Genomic DNA, 17,824 nt, shown 5'->3' on the forward strand with positions numbered 1-17,824 from the left:
GCCAGGATGGTCTTGATCTCCTGACCTCGTGATCCACCCGCCTCGGCTCCCAGAGTGCTGGGATTACAGGCATGAGCCACTGTGCCCGGCCGGAATAGCTTTTTTTGGGGGATCGTCTCACTCTGTCACCCAGGCTGGAATATATTGGCGTGATCTCGGCTCACTGGATTCTCCTGCCTCAGCCTCCTGAGTAGCTGGGATTACAGGCACGTGCCACCACACCTGGCTAAATTTTGTATTTTTAGTAGAGACGGGGTTTCACTATGTTGGCTAGGCTGGCCTTGAACTCCTGACCTCAAGCAACCTGCCCACCTTGGCCTCCCAAAGTGCTGGGATGGCAGGCGTGAGCCACCGTGCCCGGCCCATCTGAGGCTTATCTACTGAGGGTACCCCAGAGTCTCAGCTCCTGGTGTCATCGTACCCATTGGCTGACTCTGAACCACCTCCCGGCTCCTCCACATGCTCTTCCCACACCTGCAAGAACGGAGGTGCGGTGGGGCCGAGTGCCCAATGTAAGAGATTTTTGGACTCACATGTTTTTCAGAGATTTTATTAAGAATAAGGCATATGACAGTCACCCCTAAAGCACAGGGCTCTATTTCTGTGGGTGAGTGAATACACTCTGAAAAGCATTGGATTCGAAAGCGCAGCCAACAGAGAATTTGGAGCAGGGTTCCTCTGCCCTGTCCACAGGGCTCCTGCCAGGTGGGTCTGAAGCCCTGCGCGCCCCCCCATTCAAGGCTGGCATGTCCAGGAGAAGGTGCTTGGAGACCCCTGGCTCCCCACGCTGAGAAGCAGCTGCCCCACACCGTCTAGGCCTCCTTCCTCTCTCCACCAGGGGGAACGCCACCCTACTGCTTATATGGGGAAGGGCTACCCCATTTTGACCCCGGACTAGTCCCCCAAGCTAGAGGGTGCTGTGGCTGGGCTGTGGGGGCCAGGGGTACAGAGCCTCAAACTGCACTGCCCAGTGCTCCCTGGCTGATTTCCAGAGCAGGGGGAGGTCCCTGCCTGCAGCTGTCTGTCCTGGAGCTGTCCACATGTGAGGTGTGGCAGGAGCTCCACCTAGGGACCCTGAGTGTCTTCTTCAACACTCTCTCTCTCTCTCGCAATGGGGATTCGTGCAGCACAGGAGAGAGAAATACAATCTTTTCCCTTCTTAGTCACCAAGGCATCCAGGGGCGGGCAGTGCATGGGGGTAGGAGGCTTCCCTTTGGCCAGGTGGGCTCTCAAGCCAGACCCAGGGAGGGTGGGGCCTCTCCAGGGCCCTGAAGCTGAGGAGTGTTGGGCCCCTGAGGCCAAGAGCAGACCACGGACTCCTGCTCCCAGTCTCATTCTGCTGCACAGAAGCTCCTGTGCAGGTGGGTGGAGGGAAGTCTCCATTATTTGCAGGAGGGTGAGGAGGGGAATTTCTGTGAAATTGGAACCATGTGTCTGCCACAGGTGCTCCCTCAGCTTGCCTTATTTCCTTTCCCAGGCACCTCCGGCACCTCAGCTGAGCCAGTGAGTCAGCTGCCCCGGCACCCAGAACCTTTCATCTAGGGGATCTCCAAGCACCTTCCAGTGGTTGCTGGAAGAGGGACGGCAGTTGAGTGGCGCTGATGGAGTCACTTCGGGAGAGGCAGGTAGGCCACTGGAAGATCCCTGGGGCCAGAGTGCGGTGGGGGCCCCCAGCTGGACACCTTGGATGCCCAGGAGGGAAGGGGGAAGGGGGCTATTGCTATAGAGCTCGGGGGAGGACAGGCAGATGGAGCTATGGCTTTTAGTGGGTGGGTGGGCAGATAAAGTACTTCACCATCTCTGCAGAACAATAGACCTAACAAAGTCACCCTGTTCACCCCAAAAGTGTGGTTGTGGGAGGTGAGGGTCTGTGTGGGCTCCTCTAGAAAGAGACTTTAGCCCTCCTTCCCACGGTCCTCTGGGCACCTCTGAGAGAGGACTGAGGCCCTCACACACAGACAGGTTCTGAAAGGGAGGAGGACAGAATAGGGGTGCAGTGAGTTACACACGCTTGAGGGGGGGCAGAGATGGCACAGGCGCAACTGCAGGACTAGCAGAGGGTAGAGGTGGGGGCAGGCAGAGCAAGGACCCCAGGCCACCTTCTTGACCCAAGCTAGACTGGAGAGCACTGTCCCAAGGGTGCCCCAACCTCGGCCATCTGAATCCCAGGAGCTGGACACCCCAGACCAGGCGTGGTTATTGCTCAGTGGCCTGGGCAGTCCCGGGTGGGGTCAGCTGGGAGAGCCGCACATTGCTTGGCCCTGAGTGTGCTCGCTCACTGGTCTCTACTTCTTGCCAATTTCCTGCTCCCTCTAACAAATGGAGGGAAAGGGGGTGTGATCGGGGACTCCCCCCTCTTCATGGAGCTGTGATGGGAGAAGAGCTTGTCAGCCCTAGAGCTTAACTCTGCTCACCTCCCAGACCCCTGCGTGACACAGAACGTGTGGCCTCAGCCAGGGTTAGGACCTGTCAGGAAAGGGGTGTCTGTGAGGGAGGTAAAGGACTCTCCCTGCCCCACGTCCTCCCCTCGAAGCCCCTGGAAGACCTCACAGGCACTTAGGACTTGATGCAGGACCCACACAGGAGGGATGGCATGGGCTGGAGGGGTTTGTGTTTCCTTCTAGGCTGGGCTGGGGATAGGGGCAAGAAGCTGCGCTGAAACTGTCCTTCCTGCCTTTGGTGGTGTCAGGGGAGCTTAGGAGACGGGGTGTTAGGAGGTGGGGCTTTCCCCTTTCCACGTCGCCATTCCCCAGGCTAGACAGCAGGGAACTGAGCAGCCCGCCACTGCCAGATTCTGACAGGCTCAGGGGCATCTGTGGAGGGGGCCAGGATGGGGGCTAACCTGTGCTCCCACCATCCCCCCAGCAAACCCAAACTCCCATCAGTAGCTGCTGCTTCCAAGAAGCCAGGCCCTCCTTCTTTCTTTCGTTTTTGAGACGGAGTTTTGCTCTTGTTGCCCAGGTGGAGTGCAGTGCCGCGATCTCGGCTCACTGCAACCTCCGCCTCCCAGGTTCAAGCGATTCTCCTGCCTCAGCCTCCCCGAGTAGCTGGGATTACAGGCACACACCACCGCGCCCGGCTAGTTTTTGTATTTTTTTAGTAGAGACGGGGTTTCACCATGTTGGCCAGGCTGGTCTCGAACTCCTGGCCTCAGGTGATCCGCCCACCTCGGTATCCCAAAGTGCCGGGATTACAGGCGTGAGCCACCGCGCCCCGCCAAGGCCCTCTTCTTGTCTCTGGATGCAGCCAGCTGATTAGGAAGCCGAGCAAAATTAGCACCAATAAACAGGACTAGGAAAACCCCTGGGGCTACCTCCTGCGGGGGAAGACAGCTCCTGCCTTCGGAAAGCCTGGCTGCCAGCAGGCCTGTCATCTCCCTTCCCCAGCACAGCTCCCAGTCCCCGCGTTCCCAGGGGGGTGGCGGACTCGGGAAGAGCTGAGCTGGAGACGGCTCTAGATCAAGTCCGGCCACCCAGGCGGTTCTGTAATCCTCTCCCAGGGCCCATGGATGCTACCTTCCAGAAGTTACGCTTCCATCAGGCGCACTTTTCCCACCAGGGGCTCTGGGAGGACATGTCTTCTAAAGTGTTCCGTGCTCACCTGCAAGGACCTATCGGCAGGGTCGGGGTGGGGGTAGAAGGCCCAGCCCCTAGCCCGGGCCTCTCCTGGAGAGGAAGGCTTGGTGGGAAGGGCGTCGGCCTGGGGGTGGGGGAGGCGGGGGGAGCTGGGGGGCCTGGGGCGTCAATGCCACTCTGCGCACCTTTCCGTAGGCCAGCCCAGCCCTCCCCACCCCACCAAGGATTGTCGGCTTTCCCGGGGCAGGGCGTGGCCGCCGTCCCTCCTGTCTCGCTGGCAGGTGGGACCAGGCCAGGATCGGGACTGCGAGTCCTCTCGGTAGAGAAGGTGCCCCGCTCGGCCCCGCGGAGGAGCTCTCGCGCGAGGAGAAGGCTCGAAGCTTTGGAAACGTCGGGAAGTACAAAAGGCTGGCGGTTCGGGGGTTTGGGGGAAGCCGGAGCTGCTTCGCCCCACTTCCTGGAGGAGGGGCGGCTGTCCTCCGCCCCCTGGACCTGTCTGCGGGGCCCAAGCTGCGTCCCTGGCTGGCCCTCCCCGTCCGCCCCGCTTCACCCAGGCCAGCCCCGCGCCTACTCCGGGTCCCCGGGCGCGCTGGGCGGGCAGGGCGGGCTGGGCGCGGGCTGCGGGCCGGCCCGGTCCGGGGGCTCCTGCGGAGGCGGCTGGCGCGGGCTGCGGACGCTGGGCCTCAGCGGCCTCCGCGCGCTGCGGAGGAAGAGCGCGGGGTCGGGCATCGGGTCGGTGTCGTCCAGGGCGCCGGCCCCGCGGTCCCAGGCGGCCCAGTCCCGGCCGGGGCCCTTGGCGGCGGCCTCGTGGGCAGCAGGCGGGCGGCGGGCCCGCGGTGCGCGGCGGCGTAGCCGGGGCTCGGCTGCGGCGCCGGGGCCCGGACGCGGGGCCTGCAGTCTCTGGCGCGCCGCGTGCAGCTGGCAGGAGAGGTAGGCGGCCGCCTCGGTGTGCTTCTGCAGCTCGGTGCCCAGCACGGTGGCGCGGTGGCTGCGGCGGCGCAGCTCCTCCAGGAAGCGGCGCTCCTCGGTGCGCAGGCTGCAGCGCAGCGCGGACACCAGAGCCTCGCGCTGTGCCACCTCCCGCCGCAGCTCCGCGTTGGCCGCGGCCCGCGCCTCCAGCTGCGACTCTAGCGCGCGGCACTTGCTCTCCAGCTCCCGTGACGCCGCCTCTGGAACGGAGCAGAGGCCAGAGGTGACGTTCTCCACCTGGCTTGGAACAGAACCTGCACGGCTCAGCCCTCCGAGTAACAAACCCCCCAGGCCGGGCGCAGGGGCTCACTTCTGCAATGCCAGCACTTTGGGAGTTCGAGGTGAGCGGATCACTTGAGGTCAGGAGTTCGAGACCAGCCTGGCCAACATGGTGAAACCCCGTCTGTACTAAAAATACAAAAATTAGCCGGGCATGGTGGTGGTGGGCGCCTGTAGTCCCAGCTACTCGGGAGGCTGAGACAGGAGACTTGCTTGAACCCTGGAGGCGGAGGTTGCAGTGAGCTGAGATCGCGCCACTGCACTCCAGCCTGGGTGACAAAGCGAGATTCCGTCTCAATAAGCAAAGAAAAAACCAAAAGAAAGCCCCACTCCTCCCCACGTCCCCACCTACACATCCTACCGTGCTCCCCCTCCTTCCCCACGCGTCGGCTCAGTGGCCTGCCTTGTTCTGCCCTCCTACCTGTTCTACACTCTGTTTGGCCTCGCCTCTAATTCTTCAGGTTTCAGCTTAAGTGCAAACCCATCCCTGGCCCTTTATTCGTTCCACAGATAATTTGTGGAGCCCTGACTTGGTGCACTGTGTTAGGTATTGGAGATAGGGCTCATAATAAAACGGTCTCCGTGAAGCTTACCACATAGTGGGAGAGACATAATAAATAATCACAAATAAGTGTGAGGTTGCAAATGTGATGTGGAAAGTCAATGCTGTGACTGTAACTGGAGAATGTGACCTAATCAGGGAAGTCTTCCCAGCAGAAGAGACTTGAGCTAAGATCCGAAGGATAAACAGTAGTTAAGTAGTGAAGACAGGAGAGAAGGATGCTGCAGACGGAGGGAACAGCTTGTGTAAAAGCCCAGAGAGCAAGAGACGGAAAGAGCTGCGAGTGTGCACAGGAAGGGAGTCAGTGTCCTTGTTTCCTCCGTAGGGCATTTCTCACATATCTTTTTTTTTTTTTTTTTTTTTTTTTTTTTTTGAGACGGAGTCACTCTTGCCCGGGCTGGAGTGCAGTGGCGTGATCTCGGCTCACTGCAGCTCTGCCTCCTGGGTTTAAGTGATTCTCCTGCCTCAGCCTTCTGAGTAGCTGGGACTACAGGCACCTGCCACCACACCCGGCTAATTTATTTTTTTATTTTTAGAGACAGGGTTTCATCATATTGGCCTGGCTGGTCTCCAACTCCTGACCTTGTGATCCGCCTGCCTCGGCCTCCCAAAGTGCTGGGATTACAGGCGTGAGCCACCATGCCCGGCCTTTTTTTTTTTTTTTTGAGACAGAGTCTCCCTCTGTTGCCAGGCTGGTGGGCAGTGGCATAGCTCACTGCAGCCTCTATCACTGGGCTCAAGTAATTCTCCCACCTCAGCCTTCCCAGGAGCTGGGACCACAGGCATGCACATTTTTTGTAGAGATGAGGGTTTGCCATGTTGCCTGGGCTGGTCTCGAACTCCTGGGTTCAGGCAGTCCTCCTGCCTCAGCCTCACAAAGTGTTGGGATTATAGGTTTGAGTCACCCTGCCTGGCCACATGTTTGTCATTTTTTGTTTACTTGTTTATTGTTGGCCTTTGCCACCGCAGCAGGTTGGAGAGACATTGGAACCACCCAGAGAGCTTTAAAAAATGCTGTTTCCTGGGCACTACGAAAGACCAATTGAACCAGCATCCCTGGAGTTGGACCTGGGAACTGGTGTTGCTCAAATCTTCCCCGGGTGGTTCTCGTGTGCAGTGTGAGTTGAGGACCCCTGCCTCCTGGAAGCTCTATCTCAGCAGGACCATATCCTAGGACTTGGCCCAGGTGAGTGTAGGGACATAGGCAGCCGAAGGTGGCAAAAAGTAACCCTGAAAAGATGAAAATCACCAAGTGATAAGAGGACAAAGAGGGCCGGGTACAGTGGCTCATGCCCGTAATCCCAGCATCTGGGAGGCCAAGGTGGGTGGATCACGAGGTCAGGAGTTCGAGACCAGCCTGGCCAGCATAGCGAAACCCCGTCTCTACTAAAAATACAAAAATTAGCTGGGTATGGTAGCGTGCGCCTATAATCCCAGCTACCTGGGAGGCTGAACTAGGAGAATTGGTTGACCCTGGCAGGTGGAGGTTGTAGTGAGCTGAGATTGTGCCACTGCACTCCAGCCGGGGCGACAGAGCGAGACTCCGTCTCAAAAAAAAAAAAAAAAAAAAAGCACAAAGAGAGTTCTTAAGCCCAGTAGGTTAGCACGCTCATCCCAGTGACTCAGGGGAGGGCTGAGGCAGGAGGAGCTCTCGAGCCCAGGAGTACAAAGCTGCAGTGAGCTATGATTGTGCTACTGCACACTATGGCCTGGACAACAGAGCAAGACCCTGTCTCTAAAAAAAGAAAGCGTTCTCAAAGCCCATTGAAAGAGAAGATAGGCCAGGCACAGTGGCTCACACCTGTAATCCTAGCACTTTGGGAGGCTGAGGGGGGCAAATTGCTTAAGCTGAGGAGACCAGCCTGGGTGACATGGTGAAACCCCATCTCTACAAAAAAGCTGGGTGTGGTGGCACGTGTTTGTCATACCAGCTAATCTCGAGGTTGAGGTGGAAGGATCTCTTGAGCCTGCCTAGGAGGCAGAGGTTGCACTGAGCAGAGATGGCGCCACGGCACGCCAGCCTGGGTGACAGAGTATGAGACCCTGTCTCAAAAAAAAAAAAAAAAAAAAAAGATAAAAACGAAGACACTGGGGCAGTGGCTTGGGCCCAGGTGATCTCAAAAGCCCTTTCAGACAAAGGACAGTAAGTGGGGTGAAAGTGGCTTTGTTACAGAACTGTCCTAATCTAGTGTCTGGGATGTGTGCTGCCTTCCTCCAGCCACCTAGGCACCAAGAGGTTGCCCGTCGTTGTCCTCTACAGTGGGCAGAATTAGTCCAAGTTCGTAAGTGTCTAGATGATCCCTAGCTGATCTTCATGCACGAATACATAAAGCAAGTTCTAGGGTCCCTAACATCATAGCTTAAACGTCCAGCCTATAGCACTTCATCTATAACCAACACATCAATATGGAAGAGACTCTGTTCTTAAGAACTCTTCTGGCCAAGAAAGAGTATTTTTATGATTCCTTTTAACATTTTTTTAATTTTTTGTTTTGTTTTGTTTTGTTTTGTTTTGTTTGAGACGGAGTCTCGCTCCGTCGCCCAGGCTGGAGTGCAGTGGCGCCATCTCGGCTCACAGCAAGCTCCGCCTCCCAGGTTCATGCCATTCTCCTGCCTCAGCCTCCCGAGCAGCTGGGACTATAGGTGCCCGCCACCACGCCTGGCTAATTTTGTGTATTTTTTAGTAGAGACGGGATTTCACGATGTTAGCTGGGATGGTCTCGATCTCCTGACCTCGTGATCCCCACCTCGGCCTCCCAAAGTGCTGGGATTACAGGAGTGAGCCATCGCACCTGGCCTTTTAAAATATTTTATTTTATTTATTTATTTATTTATTTTATTTCATTTTTGTTGAGATGGAGTCTCGCTCTGTCGCCCAGGCTGGAGTGCAGTGGCTGGATCTCAGCTCACTGCAAGCTCCGCCTCCCGGGTTCACGCCATTCTCCTGCCTCAGCCTCCCGAGTAGCTGGGACTACAGGCACCCGCCACCTCGCCCGGCTAGTTTTTTGTATTTTTTTAGTAGAGACGGGGTTTCACTGTGTTAGCCAGGATGGTCTGGATCTCCTGACCTCGTGATCCGCCCGTCTCGGCCTCCCAAAGTGCTGGGATTACAGGCTTGAGCCACCGCGCCCGGCCTTAAAATATTTTTTTTTAAATGGTAGAGACAGAGTCTCACTATTTTGTCCAGGCTGGTCTTGAACTCCTGGGCTCAAGTGATTATATCCTACCTTGGTCTCCTAAAGTCTTGGGATTATAGGCGTGAGCTACCGCACTTGGCCTTGTGATTCATTTTTAATTAAATACTGTGTCCTGGCTAGGCTCAGTGGCTCACGCCTGTAATTCTAGCACTTTGCGAGGCTGAGGTGGGTGGATCACCTGAGGTCAGGAGTTTGAGACCAGCCTGGCCAACATGGTGAAACCCCATCTCTACTAAAAAATACAAAAAAATTAGACGGTGTGTGGTGGTGTGCACCTGTAGTCTCAGCTACTTGGGAGGCTGCAGCAGGAGAATCACTTGAACCCGGGAGGTGGAGGTTGCAGTGAGCCAAGATCGTGCCACTGCACTCCAGCCTGGGCGACAGAGCGAGACTCTGTCTCAAAAAAAAAAAAAAAAAAAAAAAAATTAGTTACTCTGTCCCTCCAAGTCAGGTAATACGTCTTGTACTTCAGAGACAATGGGTAACACTCAGTTCTAGTTCTGTGGTCTTATAATCTGATGATAAAGATCTCAACAATGCAATTAAAAAAATTAATTGTGGGGCAAAAACATGACAAAATTTAGCATCTTTTTTTTTTTTTTTTTTTTTTTGAGACAGAGTCTCACTCTGTCGCCCAGGCTGGAGTACAGTGGCTGGATCTCTGCTCACTGCAAGCTCCGCCTCCCGGGTTCACGCCATTCTCCTGCCTCAGCCTCCCGAGTAGCTGGGACTACAGGCGCCCACAACTGCGCCCGGCTAATTTTTTTTTTTTGTATTTTTAGTAGAGACGGGGTTTCACCGTGGTCTCGATCTCCTGACCTTGTGATCCGCCCGCCTCGGCCTCCCAAAGTGCTGGGATTACAGGCGTGAGCCACCGCGCCCGGCCTTTTTTTTTTTTTTTTTGAGACGGAGTCTCGCTCTGTCGCCCAGGCTGGAGTGCAGTGGTGTGATCTCGGCTCACTGCAAGCTCCGCCTCCCGGGTTTACGCCATTCTCCTGCCTCAGCCTCCCGAGTAGCTGGGACTACAGGCGCCCGCCACCTTGCCCGGCTAGTTTTTTGTATTTTTTGGTAGAGACAGGGTTTCACCATGTTAGCCAGGATGGTCTTGATCTCCTAACCTCGTGATCCGCCCGTCTCGGCCTCCCAAAGTGCTGGGATTACAGGCTTGAGCCACTGCGCCTGGCCACAGTTCAGTGAATCTTGACACTGACCATGTGATCACTTGTGCAAGGATGGGAAGGACTGGGGAGGTGAGTCACAGCAAGGAATTAAGCAGGCTAAGGGGAAGTAAAGCCACATTACCATCTCCTTCCTGCTTTCCTTTCCTCACTTTGGACAGAAACATGGATACAGGGTACTATGTGTGGTGTTGCAGGTTGTTCACTGCACAAGGTCATCCAACTGAGGTGGTGCAGGTTGTTCACTGCACAAGGCATTTCACAGTGTCATCCACTGGGCAAGTGTGGCTGACATCCTGCACTCTGCTCACAAGCCAAGGAGTGACTGTCCCCAAGTCTAGGCTGGGCACAGAGAAGGCTTGGGTCCTACTAAGAGCTGGGAAAAACTCCAGTGTTGGGCCCCACGACACTTCCCCACCAGTGGTCCTTCTCTTACCTTGCTGGTGAGATTGGGCCTCTCTCATTTCCAGGTCATGGGTCAGTTCTGGGGGGAAAGAAAAGAAAAGGCAGTTTGTGTGTGTGTGTGTGTGTGTGTGTGTGTGTGTGTGAGACAGAGAAATCATGGAATAACAGCTCAGTAAGAGTGGCAATGAGGATCTTTAGAAGCCACTCCCGTACTATTTTACCACAACCTTGCTGGGGGAAGAGATGAAGAGATGTGTCCTGGGCATAGCCTGAACCTGGCCAGCTTGACTCCAACCTCTGAAATCTTCCCAGCTCAACCTTTACGCCTGGGTTTGGAATTTATTTCACCCCTCGTGAGACTGAGGAGCCTGGCTTGTTTCGGGGCTGGGGGACTATCTGCCCTTCCTGGGGTGATATGCCAGCCAATCAGAGCAGTTCTGGAGGACCCTTGCTGTGCAGGGCTTTGACCCTTTGGTGTTTAGCTGATGGCTGCTGGAGTGTGCAGAACTGCTTGGCGGCACTGGAGGCAGGCTCAGGGCACTGGCTACTTACCCGTCTGGACACTTGCTTTTCGCTATTTTGACAGCCAGTACCGTCGAGCCTGTGTTACTATCTGAACATCAGCGCTGCCCCTTCCCAAGCCCCAGTTCCACCATATTCCCCAAGGCAGGGAGAGGGGCTTCGAGGAGGACAGTGCCGTCTAGTGATGGGGGCCTGGATTGGCATTGAGGGGATGGGGCGGGCAGGCTAGGAGCCACTCAAGGGCACTGATGCAGGAGCAGTTTCCTCCTGGGTGCTGCAGCCCAGCCGTCACCCCTCTGCCTGCCTGTTCCCCCCAGGCTCCATTCCTTAGTGCCCCCCAAACTCCACTTCTCAGCTCAGGTGAGTCTGATAATTTTTCCAGCCCCACCCTCACTCCCCCAACTCCACCAGGGCTCAAGAACTGGTACAAGGGCAGAAGGAAGCCAGAAGCCACAGCTGCCTGTGATGCAGACTGACTCGGGCACCTGTGTACACCTGCAGGGACACAGTCTGGTGCCCACGGGGAGGAGGTGTGAACCGGGGGACGGGGGAGGAAGGCGGTGCATCTCTGGGACTACCACCCAGCAGCGCCTTCAGGGGCCTTGTGACCCCTCTGCCCCTCCTCCTCACTGCCCTCACAGGCTCTGCCAGAGACCCAGGGCTGTGCCAGAGGTGCCTTCTCTGGGGAGGCTGGTTGTTGCTAGGAGACAGGCAGCTCAGGGTGCCTGAGCCTTCTGCTGTGACCAGAGTCTGAACCTGTTCCCTGGGGCCCCTGTGAGGACTCTGATGCCTCCACCTCCAGGGCTTCCTGGGACCAACTTGGCCCCTCCTCCAGGGCCTTGTGATATAGCCCAGGGACCTTAGCCTAATTTCAGCGATTTGGGAGCGGAGATACCTTGGCTCTGCCGTTAACTCCCTGTGAGTGGTTTCTCTTCAGCCTTTAAACACAGGACTTGGGGGTAGGGTGATAAAAATCTCAGCTGGGCTACAGATGAGCATGGTGTGAGGTCAGATATGCTGTGTGACCTTGGGCCAGTAACGGCACTTCTCTGAGCCTCAGTTTTCTCATCTGGAGAATGGGGGCACAATAGCACCTCTTCTCCAAGGGACTGTCCAAGGATTAAATGAGAAAAAATAAACAGGCTTGGCCAAGGGCTGAGTTGGTGCTGAACGCCTGTGAGTAGTTCTTGTCATCAGTCAGGCTGCTTCGCCACCCCAGAACACATTCTGAGTCCTCACCCATCCTCAGCCAGCTCCCTGGGCAGCCTGTCCCTTAGGCTCCTACACCAGCCTCTCCCCTCTCCCAACCCCCTCCCAGCCCTGGGTCCCTCTTTAATCTCCTTCCCCTTATCTTCTCCATTCTCATCACCTCCTCCTTGGGGGAAAGGCCTTATTCAGTCATTTCAGCCTCAAGAGTGGCTGCTCTGGCCTGGCCCAGTTATTTTTATCTCCTTAATCCATAACCAAGAAGTGGCCGGGCGCGGTGGCTCACGCCTGTAATCCCAGCACTTTGGGAGGCCAAGGTGGGCAGATCATCTGAGGTCAGGAGTTCCAGACCAACCTGGTCAACATGGCGAAACCCCATCTCTAATAAAAATACAACAATTATCCAGACGTGGTGGCGTGCACCTGTAATCGCAGCTACTTGGGAGGCTGAGGCAGGAGAATTGCTTGAACCTGGGAGGCAGAGGTTGCAGTGAGCTGAGATCATGTCACTGCACTCCAGCCTGGGCGACAGAGCAAGACTCTGTCTCAAAAATGAAAAATAATAGTAATAATAATAAAAAAAAACACAAGAGGTTTCAGGCCCGTACCCATCTGAGAAGGGTGGTGTGGGTGAGGGCACTCTGTTCCTGCCTGCTCCACATATCTGGCCTGTGTCCTAAAAGGAAGGGACCATAAGTTCTCAGAATTGGGGCAAAAGAGAAAGAAATGAGAGGAGTTGCTATGGCGTCTTAGGGTTTCCTCTTCTCTTAATTGTGTTATTGCAGTGAAAAGGTGGCATCAGGCAGGGGTGAGGTACTTGGGCCATTCTTGTCCCCGACGCTGGCCTCTGCTCCCATCTAGTCTTCAGGGGAGATTAGACTGTGCGGCTGACCCTGTCTGTGGAGCCTTTGGAAGCTGCGATGGCTGAGTCAGGACCACTGGCGTCTTTGTCTTTTTTTTTTTTTTGAGACGGAGTCTCGCTCTGCCGCCCAGGCTGGAGTGCAGTGGCGGGATCTCAGCTCATTGCAAGCTCCACCTCCCAGGTTTACACCATTCTCCTGCCTCAGCTTCCCGAGTAGCTGGGACTACAGGCGCCCACCACCTCGCCCAGCTAGTTTTTTTTGTATTTTTTAGTAGAGATGGGGTTTCACCAGGTTAGCCAGGATGGTCTTGATCTCCTGGCCTCGTGATCCGCCCGTCTCAGTTTTTTTTTTTTGAGACAGAGTTTCACTCTTGTTGCCCAGGGTGGAGTACAATCGCGCGATCTCGGCTCACCACATCCTCCGCCTCCCAGGTTCAATCGATTCTCCTGCCTCAGCCTCCCGAGTAGCTGGGATTCCAGGCACCCGCCGCCACGCCTGGCTAATTTGTATTTTTAGTAGAGACGGGGTTTCTCCATATTGGTCAGGCTGGTCTTGAACTCCTGACCTCAGGTGATCCGCCCGCCTCAGCCTCCCAAAGTGCTGAGATTACAGGTGTGAGCCAGTGTGCCCGGCAGGACTATTGGTTTCTCATGTCACAGTGTGGGAAGTCAGGTGGACCACTCAGATCGTTTGGGACTCAGAGGTTTCCCTGGGCAGTGGGGAGCTCCCAGGAGCAGGTGCTGGAAGGGAAGTTGAAGTCTGAGCATCTTGGGGAGAGAATGTCCAGAAAGCTGCAGAGGCACGTAGGGGTGTGAGTCTGGAGCTCCGGGTTCTCATCTTCCCTCCACCACTGACACATTGTGTGACCCTTTCTCTGGGCCTTGGTTTACCTAAGTAGGTACGACGAAGAGGCCAGGCCCTCCCAGCTGAGACGGTCTGTGAGTCACTGGCTCCAAAGTGTGCATGTGGAGACGCTGCCTCAGTGAGCACTCGGGCCAGAACCAAGCCTCTGAGAGGCCCAGGCAGCTGAGGCCCCAAGTCCAAGAGCAGAGGCCAGGCCTGGGATTTCACTTCATCCTTGGTGCCTCCCTCTGCTCTGCTCACAAATCCATTCAGCAGGCAAGTGCTTTCCTTCAACTTCCCTCCCACGGGTCGTCCCCATTCTACCCCTCTTCATCCATCCCCTGGAACATTCATCACCTCTGCTGGTCTCCCTCCCTCCCTCTCCCACCAGTTCAGCTTCCATACAACTGCCAGACTGAGTTCCTTTTTGTTTTTGTTTTAGACGGAGTCTCACTCTGTAGCCCAGGCTGCAGTGCAATGGCATGATCTCGGCTCACTGCAACCTCTACCTCCTGGGTTCAAGCAATTCTCCTGCCTCAGCCTTCTGAGTAGCTGGGATTACAGGCGCGCACCCCCATGCCTGGCTAATTTTTTTGTATTTTTAGTAGAGACGGGGTTTTGCCATGTTGGCCAGGCTGGTCTTGAACTCCTGACCTCAGGTGATCCACCCACCTCAGCCTCCCAAAGTGCTGGGATTACAGGCATCAGCCACCACACCCGGCCCAGACTGAGTTTCTTAATGCAGGATAATGCTGGTCAGGCAGCTGCTCGAAAACTTTCTGTGGCTCCCCACTACCCAGGAGGACTCCTTGGCGGTCATGGTGTTTGTCAAGGTCTTCCACACTTTGGCTCCAGCTGGATTTCTTTTCTTTCTTTCTTTTTTTGAGATGGAGTCTTGCTCTGTTGCCCAGGCTGGAGTGCAGTGGCGCAATCTTGGCTCACTGCAACCTCCACCTCCTGGGTTCAAACAATTCTCCGGTCTCAGCCTCCTTAGTAACTGGGATTACAGGCATGCACCACCACACTGGGCTAATTTTTGTATTTTTAGGAGAGACAGTGTTTCTCCATGTTGGCCAGGCTGGTCTCAAACTTCTGACCTCAGATGATCCACCCCCCTCCGCCTCCCAAAGTGCTGGGATTATAGGTGTGAGCCACCACGCCCAGCCTCCAGCTGAATTTCTTATCAGTCTCCTTTAAGTACTACTTTATCAACTGGAACCTTCCATGAGCTTTTGGATTCCGAGCTTGTGGCCTTTGCCGTGCTCTTCCCTTCATCTGGAATGTTCTCTTTACTCCTTTCCCATGTGATATCTCGGCATGTCCACATGTTATGCAGCCTCCAGGGAGTTGAAGCACCTCTCCTCTGGGGAGCCTCGGATGCTGGACCTCCTCCTTCAGCACCTGCTCCTCAAGCTGGACATGCTCCTGCCCATGAGCTCCTGCTTGATTTCTGCTCTACCTTAATATCACTAGTTGACCTGTTTGTCTCCCTAGCTAGACCGAGGGCTGGGAGTTGCTTGGTGAATGGTGACTTGGAAAGGGTGGGAACCTCTGGGAATTGGTTCCTAGGAGTCCTCCAGTACCTAACCAGAGCTTTTTTTTTTTTTTGAGACGGAGTCTTGCTCTGTCGCCCAGGCTGGAGTGCAGTGGCGCGATCTCAGCTTACTACAACCTCTGCCTCAGCCTCCTGAGTAGCTGGGACTACAGGCGCCCGCCACCATACCTGGTTAATTTTTTGTATTTTAGTAGAGATGGGATTCACCATGTCGTCCAGGATGGTCTTGATCTCCTGACCTCATGATCCGCCCACCTCAGCCTCCCAAAGTGCTGGGATTACAGGCGTGAGCCACCGTACCCGGCCCTAACCAGAGCTTTTTGCCCTGAAACTCTCAGGTGTTTCTAGAACTTTTCCAACTTCTCTGTCCATCTCACCTCCCCAAGTCCCAGTTTCCTTATTCAAAAAAAGAGGCAGCGGAATTGGTGCAGTGTGAGGCTCACGGGGGCTGTTGGTGGGCACAGCCCAGAGACCGTGGTTGTGATGATGACAGCGACCCCTCCCCACCCATTCGGCCGCCTCTCCCGGCCTCACCTGAGCAGCGTTTCTGCAGCCTCAGGATCTCCAGGTGCAGGTCTCGCAGCAGGGCCATCTGCTCCTTTTTCAGGAAGCTGATGTGGCGTTGCACGCTCTGGATCTGATGCTCCAGGGACACGGTATCCATGGCAACCCAAGCCTGGGCCCCACCTAGGGAGGACGACAAGGTGAACCCACCTCTTCTGAGCCCATCTGCGCTGCCCGCCCTCAGCTCTTTCACCATCTCCACCGCTCTGGGTCCTGTTGCCACCAGGAAGATGATTCTGCCACTGCTGTCACCTCCCCACTATTCCCTCATTCAGGCTTCGTGAAAAAGCAGGGGAGTTGGCAGGAAAGCATCATTATTCCCATTTAACAGTTGGAGAACCAGAGGGCGATGGCTTCCTTCTCCTGCTCCCATGTGACTTTTTTTTTGAGATGGAGTCTTGCTCCTGTCACACAGGTTGGAGTGCAATGGCACTATCTTGGTTCACTGCAACCTCCACCTCGCAGGTTCAAGCAGTTCTCCTTCCTCAGCCTCCCGAGTAGCTGGGACTACAGGTGCCCGCCACAACACCCGGTTAATTTTTGTATTTTTAGTAGAGACGGGGTTTCACCATGTTGGCCAGGCAGGTCTTGAACTCCTGACCTCAGGCGATCCACCCGCCTTGGCCTCACAAAGTGCTGGGATGACAGGCGTGAGCCGCTGCACATATAACTTTAGCCTCTTCTGCTTCTCAAACAGGAAAACAAATGGAGTGGCAAAGTCAGTAGAGAGACAGAGAACCTGGGTTCTAGCCTGCTCCTCCCCTCCAGCAGTGTGACGTGGGTGAGCCCTCTCACTCTGTGGGCTCTCAGTTTTCTCCGGGGTACAATGAGGGAGATGTGGAGTGAGTGAACCTCAGAGTCTCTTCCAGCTCTGACATCCCACAGTATCTCAGCCCAAGGGCTACATGGCTGTTCTGAATATTATTCTCCTTTAGTTCAACTCCACTTCAACTTAACCACAGTCCAGGGCTCTGGGCTCCTCCAAGTGGCAGTGGAGGAAGATCTGGTGAATGTTTCACTAAAACTGACTCTGGGCTGAAGGCAGGTGGTGGAGTCCCTTTGTAAAAGAGAAAGGTGGGCCAGGCATAGTGGCTCACACCTGTGATCTCAGCACTTTGGGAGCCCAAGGCGGGTGGATCATGAGGTCAGGAGTTCAAGACCAGCCTGGCCAACATGGTGAAACCCCCATCTCTACTAAAAATACAAAAATTAGCTGAGTATGGTGGCACATGCCTGTAATTCCAGCTACTTGGGAGGCTGAGGCAGGAGAATTGCTTGAATCGGGACAGAGAGGCGGAAGTTGCAGTGAGCTGAGATCATGCCACTGCATTCCAGCCTGGGCTACAAAGCAAGACTTCGTCTCGGAAAAAAAAAAAAAAAAAGGCGCCGGCGTGGTGACTCATACCTGTAATCCTAGCACTTCAGGAGGCTGAGGTGGGTGGATCACCTGAGGTCAGGAGTTCGAGACCAGCCTGGCCAACATGGTGAAACCCTGTCTCTACTCAAAATACAAAAGTTAGCCGGGCATGGTGGCACGTACTTGTAATCCCAGCTACTCACTGAGGCAGGAGAATGGCTTGAACCCAGGAGGCGGAGGTTGCAGTGAGCTGAGATTGTGCCACTGCACTTCAGCCTGGGCGAGGTGAGACTCTGTCTCTAAATAAATACATACATAAATAAAAGAGAAACAGGCTGGGCATTTTGGCTTACTCATGTAATCTCAGCACTTTGGGAGGCCAAGGCGGGCGGATCACTTGAGGTCAGGAGTTGGAGACCAGCCTGCCCAACATGGTCAAACGCCATCTCTATTAAAAATACAAAAATTAGCCGGGCCTGGTGGCGCATCCCTGTAATCCCAGTTACTTGGGAGGCTGAGGCAGGAGAGTCACTTGAACCCAGGAGGCGGAGGATGCAGTGAGCCAAGGTTGTGCCACTGGACTCTAGCCTGAGTGACATGGCGAGACTCTGCCTGAAAAAAAAGAGAGAGAGAAATGGGAGGAGGCTAGGCGTGGTGGCTCACGTCTGTAATCCCAGCACTTTGAGAAGCTGAGGTGGGAAGATGGCTTGAGTCTTGCCGGAGTCTTGAGTCTTGAGGAGTTTGAGACC

At 55.3% G+C, this 17,824-nt stretch overlaps 1 protein-coding gene across 1 annotated transcript in view; it reads right to left on the bottom strand.

The window, feature by feature from the left end:
- Positions 1-534: 534 nt before the first annotated feature.
- Positions 535-17,824, bottom strand: part of LOC105474311 (coiled-coil domain-containing 92B) — a 30,853-nt gene continuing 13,563 nt past the window's right edge. The window contains exons 2-4 of the mRNA XM_024789890.2: positions 15,689-15,841; positions 10,197-10,244; positions 535-4,744 (exon numbers count right to left, since the gene is read on the bottom strand). Of these exons, the coding sequence (XP_024645658.2) occupies positions 4,143-4,744; positions 10,197-10,244; positions 15,689-15,818 (780 nt within the window). The 5' untranslated portion in view covers positions 15,819-15,841 and the 3' untranslated portion in view covers positions 535-4,142. The remainder of the gene's footprint in view (positions 4,745-10,196; positions 10,245-15,688; positions 15,842-17,824) is intronic.

This window comes from Macaca nemestrina, chromosome 17 (genome assembly GCF_043159975.1).
Source record: "Macaca nemestrina isolate mMacNem1 chromosome 17, mMacNem.hap1, whole genome shotgun sequence".
Taxonomy (NCBI): Eukaryota; Metazoa; Chordata; class Mammalia; order Primates; family Cercopithecidae; genus Macaca; species Macaca nemestrina.